Source organism: Neopsephotus bourkii, unplaced genomic scaffold, assembly GCF_033783945.1.
Source record: "Neopsephotus bourkii isolate Nb327-2 ecotype Australia unplaced genomic scaffold, CSIRO-AGI_Nbou_v1 NB_1423, whole genome shotgun sequence".
In the NCBI taxonomy this organism is placed as follows: domain Eukaryota; kingdom Metazoa; phylum Chordata; class Aves; order Psittaciformes; family Psittacidae; genus Neopsephotus; species Neopsephotus bourkii.
The window spans coordinates 2,271,609-2,286,155 of NW_026901900.1; the positions used below are offsets into that span (position 1 = coordinate 2,271,609).

General features: G+C 40.6%; 1 protein-coding gene across 1 annotated transcript in view; it reads right to left on the reverse strand.

The window, feature by feature from the left end:
- Positions 1-13,647, reverse strand: part of NUP107 (nucleoporin 107) — a 29,337-nt gene extending 15,690 nt beyond the window's left edge. The window contains exons 1-10 of the mRNA XM_061368034.1: positions 13,538-13,647; positions 12,637-12,722; positions 10,811-10,900; positions 7,954-8,069; positions 5,967-6,102; positions 5,326-5,429; positions 3,352-3,479; positions 2,483-2,531; positions 1,229-1,300; positions 660-748 (exon numbers count right to left, since the gene is read on the reverse strand). Coding sequence (XP_061224018.1) covers positions 660-748; positions 1,229-1,300; positions 2,483-2,531; positions 3,352-3,479; positions 5,326-5,429; positions 5,967-6,102; positions 7,954-8,069; positions 10,811-10,900; positions 12,637-12,722; positions 13,538-13,545 — 878 coding nt within the window. The 5' untranslated portion in view covers positions 13,546-13,647. The remainder of the gene's footprint in view (positions 1-659; positions 749-1,228; positions 1,301-2,482; positions 2,532-3,351; positions 3,480-5,325; positions 5,430-5,966; positions 6,103-7,953; positions 8,070-10,810; positions 10,901-12,636; positions 12,723-13,537) is intronic.
- Positions 13,648-14,547: the final 900 nt, after the last annotated feature.

Genomic DNA, 14,547 nt, shown 5'->3' on the forward strand with positions numbered 1-14,547 from the left:
TTCAGTCATTCATGTATTTAATTATGAATCAATTTCCACATGAGGAAAATTTCCCACTAGCATTCACTATAACATCAGTCTAAGACAGAAATTCAACTTGGGAAGAACGTATGATTCCAAAAGCCTGTATTCTCTAGTTTATTCTAGGTATCTAGCATGAAAGGTAGTCTTTGGTCTTTTCTGCCCTAAACCCCATCACTGATAATAAAGATGACAATATCATCTTCTCGCGGAGGGTCAATGACATAAAGTGACAACAAGAAGTTAAACGGGCAAAAGTTAAAGCCAAGGAAGTAACCACCTGAAAACCACATAATTTTATCCAGTGTAAACAACAGGCTGATCATAAGGTGACCCTCTCTTATTGTGCCTTACTATGAAAAATCAAATCTGCATCCAGGTTAAGATTAAAGTGAATTGCTTTGATAGTTTTCCTTCTAGCCTTGTCTCCCAAAAGCAGTAACTGACTTTTGAGAAGAAATACTTCAGCAGATGGATAGAAAACCTCAATTTTTACATGTAAGAGTTTAAAGAAAAATAAGTGAATAAACTGAATAACTTTAAAAAGTTCACTTCTTTTTAAGAGTGACTCTGTGTCTGTACCTGTGAATTTTACACCTGATGGAAGTATAGATATAATCAAAGAAAGTCTGACTCACCAATATACTGATTTTGCATAGAACTCAATATTATCAGAGAAGTCCCCAATTTCATCCTTGGAAATGCTCTCCAGCCAATCTACCACCAGCTGGAATAAAACCACATTGCATTTTGAAAACAAACATTTAACAAATAAAATTTTAACTGCCTTCCTCTCATCTCTGGATCTACCTGTTATCTACACAGTAACCAAAGGCATACACATCCTGACAAATACTACAATTTAAGTATCCAACATGAAGGCTGTTTAGGTACTTGATCTCTGTTTCTCACTAAATGCTACAGTTACTATAGTGTTACTTAACAGTTTATTAATCACCATCAACAATAACATGCTCCAAATGGGAACAGCTCTCAGCCTTCCATCATGTCCAAGCCTGCCTGAAAAACATCTCTGATCTTTAGAAACTAAGAAGCATTATTTTTAGGCATACAAAGAATAACACACTTCAGTGAATATAAAAAAGTATTAGGAACAACTAAAAAGTGCATAGAGCATTAATGTTACAAATATTTGAGTGTCTACAGAGCTATTTCCATTCTCATCTTAAAACACCTTCCACCATACCTGGCTTTGTCGGACAAGTGAATCTTTCTGAAACAAGTTGTCTACATTTGTTTTTTCACTAGCAGTTAAAACCTATTGAAAAAAAAAGTTGATTATTACCTCATGGAAAAGAAAACATGCCACAAAACCATGAATATCAAACTAAACACATACTAATGCAAACTTGCTGCAAGTTCAGTTTGCTACCTTCTTCTCTACCCCCTTTATAAAAATGGGTAACACTATATATTTGTTTTATTTGGATGATATTTCATATCCAGTTACACTGAAAATCTTAAAGGTGAGATTCAGAATACAATTCACAAAGGTATGACCACAGAAAGATTCTAAATAGCATATCCACTGATTCCACTGACTGCACTATTATTCTAGGTCCCACTTATTACTGTAAACATAAAAAGATAACATATTACGACATTTTCCAAGCCCATATGCACACTTAACATAAACAAGTGAAGAAAACCCCAAACTCAGAATCAAAAATGCCAACCCCAGAACCCTGATCCTTCTATCTGCTCTCCTGCATTAGTTTAGCTTCTATTAGGCTTGCAACAAAAAGAAGAGAAGATGCATTTTCCTAAAAAAGCACAGGCAGAAGAAGATTGGGTTTTGGCACAACAGTGTTTAATTTAATAGTGACAACTGAGCAGCAGGAATCCTAGAGGAAGCTATTTTATGACTGAGAAAAAAAGCAACTGCAATCATAAATTTTACAGAGGCAGAGTCACTTTACTTATTGTTTTGTCTTTGTAAGCATAATCTGGCAGCAAAGCCTGGAAGCACTGTATTGACAGAGACAAGACGACTACAGCTGAAACAAGAATGCTAAAAAATTTGCATTTCTCTTGAGATAAATTGGAATCAGGATTGCAAAGGCCAGACAGCTTGAGCCCACATGTTGTTTTAGGCAAAGCAAAATTATCTTTCACCTTCGGGAACACTACAGCTACTGATGCAACTTTTAAAATGAAATAGTTATTTCCAGTGAATTTTCCAAGTGTATGGGGAATACTGAAGTAAACACAGTACATTTATTTATTTTTACACTAGCATGTTCTCTTCACCACGGAATATTTAAATTCACTTGTCAATATATGGAACGATTTAATATTTGTCTTGATAAAAATCAAATTAGTCTCATTTTTTGACCTTCGGATTTTGAGTGACAGCAACACTATGACTGTAAAACTTAAATACGAGCACTTAGCTTGTATTTAGGTTCTTATATCACTTTAAATAAAAGTCCAAGCTTACCGTGATATCAAATGCAGTTTCATCTTCCAGTGCAGACTGTATTCTATCTCTAGAAATAAAAATGCAAAAAGTTAACGATTAAAGCTGAGAAACTTAGCGGAATGCACAATCATAGAATCATAGAATAGTTAGGGTTGGAAAGGACCTTAAGATCATCAAGTTCCAACCCCCCTGCCATGGGCAGGGACACCTCGCTCTAAACCAGATTACCCAAGGCCTCGTCCAACCTGGCCTTGAATACTGCCAGGGATGAAGCATTCACAACCTCCCTGGACAACCTATTCCAGTGCCTCACCACCCTAACAGGAAAGAATTTCCTCCTTATATCCAATCTAAACTTCCCCTGTTTAAGTTTTAACCCATTACCCCTTGTCCTACCACTACAGTCTCTAATGAAGAGTCCATCCCCAGCATCCCTATAGGCCCCCTTCAGATACTGGAAGGCTGCTATGAGGTCTCCACGCAGACTTCTCTTCTCCAGGCTGAACAGCCCCAACTTTCTCAGCCTGTCTTCATATGGGAGGTGCTTCATAGAATGTTTTAGGTTGGAAAGGACCTTAAGACCATCTAGTTCCAACCCCCTGCCACGGGCAGGGACACCACAAGGGAAAATACTTAAAAACACCTTTACAAAAGCATTCTTTTTAAAAAATACTTGACATTGCAAAGGTAGTAATAGGCCCATTTACAATTTTCATGCCTGTGAATAGATAATAGACACATATATCAGCACTGAGTTTCATAAACAGATTAATACTTATTGCTTCACTCCATATTTATAAATTTGTTATATATATTTATATATATATATATATATCCAAGAAAGTCAGCTCAGTGCAAAACCATTACATGCTTTTCAAAGGACTTACCTATAAAGTGAGGACAAGAGTCTCCAAGTCACCATCTCCTGCTTGAGAAGCCACAAGACACTGGCAGTTTTTGAAAACTTTTGCTGTCCAGGAGCTGCCCGATAAACTATTTTCCCCAGTATGTTCACCTAAGGTAAATAAATGTATACATTTACATTAATACAGTAATATAGTCCATCCCTTACAGCAATCTTTTCATTACCCTGAATGCTTTCAACAACCAAGTTTGTGATTACCATCTCTTCAAAACAGGCAGATGATGCGCCACATCATAGATTGCCTTTATTATTAATAAAAATAATATTACCACAGCCTAAAAGCCATAAACCAAGAGAGTAGCTTTGTTTTAAAATGCACTGTACAAAGCCAGGATAAAAACAGCTTACGTTGATCAATTAAGAAGCACCAAAAGACTGGGAGGGAGAGAACCACTGGGGGAAAAAACCCCAAGCTACGAAGAAAAATCGCACCACAATTCCTAACTTTTTTTTCCCATACACATCAATATCAAACATAAGGTCAGCCCTACTGGTCTTTGCAACTGCATTTATCAGTGCCCGACAGATACCCTTTCCTTTCTAGCTCTGTTAAATGAGGAAACCTGAACTGTTGCTTACCCCATAACTTACAGTATCACCAAAAAGAAATTATATTACCTTCTGCTTTATTTTTCATGAGGAAAACTTAAGACAATAAATATTCTCCATCAGTAGCTAGTTCCAAAGCTTCTACTACTTCTGAGAACAAACTCATAGGTTTTAGGAGTACTCAACCTGTCAGGTATCAATTTATTCATCAATTTTCAAGTGGGAGCTGAACAACAGATTTGAAAAACGGAATGAGGTGTGCCACCATGATGCAAGAGAGGAACATGATTTTCTGTTCCCTGCTATTACCTTCCAGAAAATAGGAAAAGAGTTCATGGCTGCTAGGAGCCACTGGGCTGATCTCAGGGCACAGATGAGAGGCAGCATGAAAGCTCAGGGCTTTCTCTCCACCCCCATTCCAAGCCCTGATAGCAATATCAAAGCCAGCTCTTGGAGCAGCATCCTTCACTTTAGTTTTGTAGGTCTGTGCCAACATACAATCAGCTCCTCCCAGATTCCACATCTTAAAACAACCACTCTATATTCCACAATCTTGTAGATTGTATCCATAGTCTCAAACAGGAGAAATTGAAGATGCTTCCATTTCAGCTCAGAAGTTCCACCACCTCACAAAATAATCAAGTTCACGTTTATTTCCCCCTCTCTTGTCTGCTTGCCACTTGGGAACACTACTGTGGCACACACCTCAGCATCCCCCACTGAGTCCCAACAACCGATTTGCACAAAACAGGGCAGGAATGTATTTTCTTAACACAGACACAGATATGAAGTCTCTTAAAAAGAAAATGATCTATTCACTTTTCTCTTATGAACAACACTTACTGATAAAAGCAGCATCATTTCTTCCTCTCAAACTGTCAATCCCTGCTGAACTGTCACATCAACAGCCAATCAAATATAGAACTGTGTCTAAAAGCAGACACATTCAAGCTAATGTTGAGCTCGCTACTGCCAGCTTGTTAGTAACGTAGCAGACAACTCTTAAAGCATCATAATGATTTTATTTATTTATACCCGACAGAAATAAGTATGTTCTAATCCAGCTTATTATTATAACACAAAAAAGAAATCTATACATCTGTTAATGTTTATTTTCACTTGACACATATAGTAGAATGGCAGCCAGACGACAGTTTTAGTATTCAGCAAGTTACACAATGGGTATTCCTGTGCCAAAGTAGTGTATGAGGCAAGAGGGATGCTATTCAATACTAGTGTTCAGTGACTCATAAGACTGCAACCAGCTGGAAGATTTAAAGTATTTGTGTGAAGCATTGTGACTCTTCAGCTTCAAGAAAACTGGCAATACTACTTTGGGAAGGGACTATAAAATAAGGTAAATAAAATCCCCAGGCAAACAACTTACCTGATTGTTACAAATACTTTCATACTCATCCACAAGATCAAAAATGGTAGTTGATGTATGCTTCAGGAAGGAATGTAGAAAGTCTGAGTACATGCTCATAGTAGCTACAACAGATTAAAGAAGGAACAGCCATATTAGACACAACTTGCTAAAACCCCCCCAGCCAAACAGACTACAAAAAAATCCTTCTGATAAGGCATCTCTTTTTTTGTAAATCTAAATGAGGACAATGATGATATGTACTATTTATGTGCTACAGAATCAGAAGAACTTCTCAGCTAAGATAGTAAGATCCACAGAACCTATGAGGTAAGTAAAATAATTACAGAACTTTTGTTGTAAATCTGTCATCTGTGCAACTTTTAAAAACAAACTCATTTGTGTATCTCTACAAAACTAATCCAGTTTGTGCCTTACATCACCAGAGCATCCCATCTGTGCCATTAGGTTTCACAGATGACACAACTATCAAAACTCCAATAACTGGAAGAGATCCACTTGCTGAACTTTTTAAACTAGACTCTTGTCAGAAAAAGAATACATTATAAAAAAAAAAAAAAACAAAAAAACAACAAATAGATGTTTATATTCCACAAATAAAAACTATGGGCAATTACGAAGACAACTTCAGATTGTCTCACCTGCTTCCCCAGGGTCATCCTCACGCAGCAGCACAGCGCTCATAGTGACATTGTCTGTCATATTGGACATGTCCAGATTTGCAAACATTCCTGTCTGCTGAGGGGAGAGTGCCATTGTCCAGCTACTTTCATCCAACTAAAAGCATTAACAAGAACATAAGGAAAAAAAAAATAGCAACCTCTATTACAAGCCTGTAACAAACAGCTCTGAAAAGCTAAATTTTAATCTAGAAAACAGAAATTCTCTATTTATTTTTTTTTTTCAGGAAATAACTGAAGTAGCAGCTAATCTAAGAAGACCATGCACTTTAAAACACCATGTATCACTTTTCAAACAAACAAATCACTGTAAACTTTCATATTCTATTATGCTAAATGTTTACTTAGTATTTTGGCATTCAAAGCAAAACAACAGTAACACTGACTATGTTGTAAAGCAGCTGTGAGAATTTAAGTAAAATAGTTAAAACTTGAATCAGAAACATTTACCAGTCTTTCAACCTCAGAATCATAGAATCATAGAATAGTTAGGGTTGGAAAGGACCAAAACTATCTGAACAAATGAAGCAATCTATGTTTAAAATAATAGCAAGTATCAGAATATTACAGGGGGAAATAAAGATGTACCTATACCTTTGAGGGCTATTTCAGGGGAGGTATTTGATAACTTACCTGACATCAGAGCAGCAAAATGGCCAAACCAGAAGATAGACTATATATACACTGCACTGACAGATCAGCTTCCTGTAGTTGTTTCCACAACAGCAATTGTCTTCTCATCAGCAACTAATGCTAAACAAAGAGCTAGATGCGCCACTGGTTGATTTTTTTCCAGACTCTTAAAATGGTCCTACCCAGAAAACCACTAAGAGGGAACCCCATGACGTTGTCTGTGGCAGCCTCTTCAGCATACCCAAAAACTGTGGACATATACCTGTTATTCTTCCTTTTATGCCCCAGTTTCTACCCACAATATTCCTCTTGCCTGATCTCTCTGCCATTACAGCCCTTTGGCCAAGCAGAACAGAATGCGGTAGCACTCCAACTGCAGAGTAAAAATAACAAGAAACTCAGTTCCAGTAAAATCCTATCAGGTCTCTGCGGGAAACACAAAAAGGGGTGATGGGTGCTTTTATCTACCAGCAAGTAAATTTCCACAAGACATAATTTTAAGTCCTTTTTCCATTGCCCTCCTGTGAAAGCTTTTGTCTAGTCCCAAGTTTCCCCCTGATAATCTAAACTGGATTCAAGTCAAAGCACTAAACGCTAACCAAAAGTGTATTCCTCTCCACAAAACACTAGTTACAGAATGACAAGAGGCTCTGAATCAGAGGAAGAGTGCCCTTGCCATGATCATGCTGATCAACTAGGCCCCAAAACCTGATAATTTAAAGAAACAAATGGGCTGTAACAAACTACAGAAACAACTAAAAGGGAGAATGAATTAAAACGTGCATACAGAGAGATATCTTGGCTTGTTGCAAGTTCATTTAAAAATAAATGTAGATTAAATACTTCAGAGGTCCCTATCGATAACTTTTCTAATCAGTGTTTTTCCAAAGACAGAAGATAATTAACACCATCTGAAAAGTCAAGAGCTTGGTATTTGAAGTCCAAACTTTAACATCCAAGTGAAGCCCAATACTTCAGAGTGGTAAAATAAAATTCGGAAGCTTTAACTTGCTGACACAGAACAATTGTCTTTGATGAATTTGTAAAAAAGCAAAGTCAGGATTTTTGTAGGTACAAGCTGATGTTCTAAGGACTAGCTTAACAAACATGGTGTACTTAGCAAGTCCTTAAAACCCTTAAAACTCCTCATGGCATTTCAAAGAAAACCCCAATAACAAATAATACTAGTAGCAAGCCACAAGAGTAGTACTAGCAAGCTTGTACTACCCATAGGTTTTCCTCGGTGCAAAGTTGTAAACTTGTAGTTTCTTCTAAGTTTCACAGGAACAGAAGAGAAAAAGATGCTCTATCTTACCCCTGACAGATTGCCAAACAGTCCAGGACTTTGTGGAATCAATGGAGATTGCCCTCCTGCTCCCAGGAGGGCAGACATGTCTGATGGCTTCATGAAGCTTCGAGTTAATGCTGTAACGAAAAGAGAGAGAGAGAGAGAGAACCTTTTCTGAAAAAAAAAAGTATTTAAGGCTGCTATGGTCTATCAGGAAGCTCTAAAGAAATCTTATCATGCAGACTGAAGTATTTATGAAATCCATCTCTGTCACACAAGAAACAGACAAACCAACCTGATGAAGTAACTTGCTCTTCTCTGTCTTCATTTTCCTTCCATCAGAAGGCATGTATTAAACCCACAAACATCAGTTATGAAAGAAAAACAAGTCTTAGGCCCAAGAACTTAGAGATAAAGAGGTTAAGTATCAATAATGGAACTTAATAATCAACACATCTAGCTACGCAGGATTTATACAAACACCCTGCTAACCAAGTCTGGACTATACTCAAGCCCTAGTTTTTCAAGTAGGGCTCATATAAACGTGAAGACAAAGCCTATCGTCATTTCAGTTCCTCCTCAAGTCCAGCAGCATTACAGATATATGTCTGACACCATGCTGAATGTGAGCATGATATGCATCAAATATGTGACACACCTTCAGTTGCCAGAGTTCACTGGTAAACACACACCATGAGCATGAAGAGCAATAAATCATCAGTCTCTCTTTGAAACTGGTCTCCAAACCCTTAAAACAAAAGACAGTCACTACCAAGCACTGCATCTGCTCCAGATGCTCCTGCACATCAGTGTAGTGGCTAATGTTCCCCAGAATATCTGAGCCATGCTAAAACCACAGACACTGCTTTGCAAGATGATAAATGCCACACTGACAACAGGGAGCTCCACCACAACAGACCTTCACACAGCCCAAAGAGTACAGAATTTGCATGAAGACAGTAGCTACTTTGATCCTCTTATCAATCACAAGCAGCCTGGAAAGACAACTAAAAACTTTGTTTGCAGAAAGACAGTGGCAGCCAAATCAGAAGTTTTGTCAACAGTGGTAATAAGGGAACAACACGGTCCCAATATTTTGTTATCAAATTTGGACAAAAAAGTGCTTGCAGAAAACTCAGCAGCAGTTCTTGATAACAAGACCACTTCAGTCAGCATTTAGATCACTAACGGTTCCTTCTGGACTCGAGGACTGCTGGATTCAAAGGCATCAAAGACACCCACAACAGCATATACAACCACAAATAAAAAGCAGGCCCAGAATCTCCATCAGACTCCATTCAGTTTAGAAACAGATGATCAAATGTTTACGGCACTTTGCTTGTTTCTGCTCCCTCCTTCCCCCACCACTTCAGTGTCCAAGGTAAACAGAATTTTCTTGGAATGTTCCCAGTCCTGAAGATCAGATTATAAGGGGGCAAGGTCACTGCAAACATGTACAGGGACCTTGGAATTCTTTGTATCAATAGGCAGACTTAGTTTTCCACGCATCAGTTTTACACAGATCAAGTAAGCTGAAGAACCAAAGGTTTCTGTCCCTGTACTAGCACGTATCTTCATTCACCGCAAATCTTCCCTGAACTCTTGAGACGTGAAAGTAACGTATACTGAAGATCAAAGAGATAAATACTTGAGAGAAAATGGAAAATGAAGTGATGTTGGACATACAGTCAAAGAAAGAAAATGTGCCCATGGTGAGGCAGGATGTACCCCTGCAGCCCATGGAGGTCTGTGACCCTGTGAAGAGAGGAGCCCATACTGAAGCAGGTTTGCTGCAGGACTGGTGACCCCATAGGGGACTCAAGCTGGAGCAGTCTGCTCCTGAAGGGCTGCACCCCGTGGAAGGGACCCACGCTGGGGCAGTTTGTGAAGAACTGCAGCCTGTGGGAAGGACCCACACTGGAGGAGTTCATGGAGGACTGTCTGCTGTGGAAAAAACCCCATCCTGGAGTAGGGGAAGGGTGTGAAGAGTCCTTCCCTGAGAAGGAAGGAGGAGCAGACAAGTGTGATGAACTGACCACAACCCCAATTCCCTGTCTCCCTCTGCCACTCAAGATGAAGAGGCAGAACCTGAGAAAAAGGGAGGGAGGGGGGGGAAGACATTTAAAGATTTGGTTTTATTTCTCATTACCCTACTCCGATTTGACTAATTTATTACCAATTTCACCAAGTCAAATCTGTTTTGCCCATGACAGAAACAGCTGAGTGATCTCTCCCTGTCCTTACCTCAACCCACGAGCCTTTTACATTTTCTTTCCCCGCATTGTGCTGCTGAGAAGGGGAGTTATAGAATGGTTTGGTGGGCACCTGATATCCAGTCAGCATCAACCCACCACACTGAGGTTGGAATGAACCTCTGGAGATCTTCTGCTCCAACCCTCCTACCCAAGGGAGCGTCAAGTAGAAAAGGTTGCTTTGGTTATCTTCAAGGTTTGGTTTCCAATCAGCTCTGACTATCTCCAAGGACAGATACTCCACAGACCATCTGGGCAACCAGCTCTAGCATTCAATAAGCCCTACAGTAAAAACGTTTTTCTTACATTTAAACAGAATTCCCAATGTATCCTGTTGTGCTTATTGCCTTTTCAATGAGCACCACCAAGAAGAGCCTGGCTGCCTTTTACCCTCTTGCCAGGTATTTATATACATTGACAAGATTCTCTCAAACCTTCTCTTTTGCAGGCTAAACAATCCCAGCTCTTCTCAGCTTCTTCTCATATGTCAGATCCTCCAGTCCTCTAAACAACTTTGCAGTGCTTCACTGGACCCACTACAGTGCATCCATGTCTTTCTCCTTATGAACTGTTATCAATTCTGAAGTCCAACCATGTAATTCCTTTTACTAAAGAAATAAAAGTAGCCTTACCTGGCTGGCGATGCAATGAACTGGGAGTTCGGGACAGCAACTGGCCTCTGGGCATCATGTTTCCAATGGAGTCATCCAGGGATGCAAGAACTGATTAATAAATGAATTAAGAAACCATGCTTTTGGCTCTGGTCAAAATGAATACTGGGAAAGGAAAAATATTTTGCTGTAGCTCAAATATTATGAGGATTACACATCTAGTCGTTCAGACTAGAGCAGAAAAATCATACTCATAAGCCTGAGTTAGGTCACAAAATGTTTCACCAAAAGCTTAAAAGCTGGAGGGCTGAAAGGGACACTGAGAAGTTTGGAGATATGAGAATACCAGGTCTGGGGCTCCTCCTCACTGCTCATATTGAAGAAGATACTTTCGTCCTATGAGGAGCTGCTCTGTGCTATGCAATAAAAAAATCTGAGACTGAATGCATGTAAAAAACCATTTTTTTCCTCTCTCCATTCCAGCGTGCTGATGACTTCAACAGAAAATCTCTCTGTCTCTCTACTTTACTTCTGCCTGTCAGCAACTAGGTTCAGTGCTCTATGTTTGGTTTACTAAGAAGGAGTTTTGTCAAAGTTTCAGTAGTTTCAGTATCCCATGTCATATCAGAACCCAAGAGCATTGTGATTCTTAGGCACAATATAATCAGGGCCACTACTTCACTGGTTCTATTTTGCTTGCAAAAAACAGAAGGACAAGAAAATGTACTGGATTCCTTTGCTATCATAACAAAAAAATACTATTCCATTAACTGTCAAATTACATGGCATTTTTTTCTTATTCTATATAAGGGGGGGGAAGTTCTGTAGAAATTTAGATCTATGTCTGTGAATTTCTCTTGCTATTACTGTGAATGGAAAGTTAAGACAGATTGAATAATCAAAATACTCTGGAAACACAATACATGCAAAAGAGCATAAACCCATGAAATTAAGATTTAATAGACCGAAGAAAACTTAAGTTTCAAAAACCAAGAGATGGAGTCGGCTCCAGCTCACATAGTTCTTTGGGCTGACACCAACCTGAGTTCATAAGCCCACGAAAACCTGTGAAACACAACACCACATGAATGTGATGGCACAAGTTTAGGACATAGGCAATGCAACATCCCTGTAATCATATTTAACTCATAATCAAAATAATAAACCTAAAGGTAGCCAAGAACTGACTATACAAGCATTTCAACAATCTCTTACTTTCCCTATTCTACCCTGACTCCTTCCCCTAAGTCTATTTGAATAATCTGTTCTTAGCCATCACTACAACAGCTTTCACATGGTTTGGGACTAAAATGTGGGGAAGAGGAAGGGAGAGAAAAAATCCCACTCAGAGTAAATGCTATTCTGTGAAAGGACAAAAAAATTGCATCTTTTGGCTTATCTTTAAGTTCTTCTACAAAGTCCAGGTAACATACCGTATCACTGACAATACAGTATTTTGTAAATGAAACTCACCCAGATATCCCAGTCACACTTTCAGTCGTCACTAATATCCCTCTCCAGCAGTTTTCAGACACTGCAATCATAGTTTTGTTTTGGAACTTTTCCCATTCTTAGCACACAAAAACACCACACAGAAAACAGACTACACACAGAAGAGAAAATACAGACAGTTCAACATCAAAATTTTGGCTGCAGAATGCCTATTTCACATTATACTCATACATTCTTCTCTTCCAGCAGGTACGAACCCAAGAGTAACTTGCAGTACATTATAAAACTATTCCAAACATGCTCAAAATGAAAGCAGTGGTAAAAATACAGACACCTTGTGAGCACAGCAAGCAAAGATTAAAGAGAAAATGAACAATCTTTCAGGAAAAGGATACCAGAAACTCTTTTCTGAGAGCTTTGCTTCTGCCCAGGTCTGATCATCCCTGTGTCACGGGGGGATAACCTGTCTTCAAAACCACTCCTAGAGAACAGCACCACAGACACAAGGTAAGCCAGTGAATCCAAGCAGAACATAGAGCAAGACTGTCTTGTTGCTTCAAGTACCTCCACAGCTGGGAAGCTTAAACAAAGCATAAAGTCATCAGCAGTTCCAACACTGATGTCTGGTTTCCTCTAGAGAACACCTAGGATCCTGGTCAGCTTGGGGAAAAATGAGTCTGTTTGAAAACACATACTTTGTTCCTCCGACACCACAACAGACACGTTCTTAGTAAAAAATAATAAACAAAAAAGCAGCCATTAAGAGATGCAACAGTATGAAATTCAGGTTTTCATTGAAATACCCAACTGAACGAATGCCATGGTTTTGTTACTTGACGTTTTCCTTCAGACACACAAAACCACCAGACTGAGGCAGCTCACGTGTCTTGCAGAAGGGTAACAAATCGCGATCAACTGATAGAACGCGGAGGAGAAGCTACAGGCGGGGAGCAACGGCCGCAGCTGCGGCTGCCGTGGCCGGCCCGCCCGCAAAGCACCCTGCAAGGGCCCAGCTCCATCATTCCCGGTGCACGAACAACTCCCCACACGTACAAACGGACTCCAGAATAAATTAAACTTCAAAGGGTCAAAGCTCTCGGCCGACATAAAAGCCTCCGACACCCCTCAGGAACGGTTCGAGTCCTGCACTCCCCAGCCCGCACTGTGAGCGCACCGCTCCTCCACGGTCGCCTCAGAGGGACACGTCGCTTAACACCACACCACACTACACCACACCACACCGCCCCGCACCTCCCCTGTGCCCCACCGGCACCAGACACCTCCTGCGCCCCTCACCTGTCCATGGCAGCCCCCGGCCCGCCTAAGCCCGGGCTCCAGCGTTCCCGCCTCCGCCAGCGCCGGCCCGCGGCCCGGAAGGACAGGAGCGAGCTTCCGCCGGCGCCAAGCGGGGCTGTCGCAGTGCGCATGGGCCGTTGCGGCAGAGCGGCCACGGGCCACAAGGGAGGGTGGGGATGGGGCCGTGGTGGCAGTGAGGGGTAACGAGCGGAGCTGCCCTCCTCTGCTCAGGCAGTGGCTGCGCGCCTGTCAGTCCCGGGCAGCGAGATCCCGCATTGAGCGACAAAGCTTAAACGCACTTTCCATCCCTTCTGTAGCTTTAACTTCAGGTGCTGTTTAGGTTCTCTTCTCATTGCAGAAAGAAGGAATATGATGCACAAAGTATTTTGTACCCATTCAGCCAGGGCAACCTACCTCCTAGCTTCTGGAAAGCTGAGCTTGTGTTTGCTGAGCTACAAACTTGCATCTATCACAGAATGATTTGGGTTGGAAGGGACCTTAAAGATAACCCAGTTCCAATCCCCTCCCACGGACAGGGACACCTTCCACTACAGCAGGTTGCTCAAAGCCCCATCCAACCTGGCCTTGAACACTGCCAGGGATGGGGCAGCCACAGCTTCTCTTGGAAAGCTGTGCGTGTCTCACCACCCTCACAGTAAAGATGCTGTATCTCATCCTCTCCCCTTTCTTCCCATTTAATTTGGACTACTGGCAAGAGGTACTACTGCAAGAGATAGTGACCACCATACAGGATAACTCCTTACCGCCTTGGACAGACTAACAAAGTTACAAAACTACCTCTCCCTCCCTAATATGGATTTTAACACTTTTTTTAACTATATGAAGATAACCTTACCAGTACAAATGCTTATGCTACTGATAGCAGTTAATTTCATTGCGCCTTAGGACAAGGAACTGTCCAAACTGCATCTTTAGTGTAGATGGGCAGGTTCTGAAAAACACAAGTACTGGGGTATATTTGGGGCTACAGGTAGCTACAAGGGAGTCCA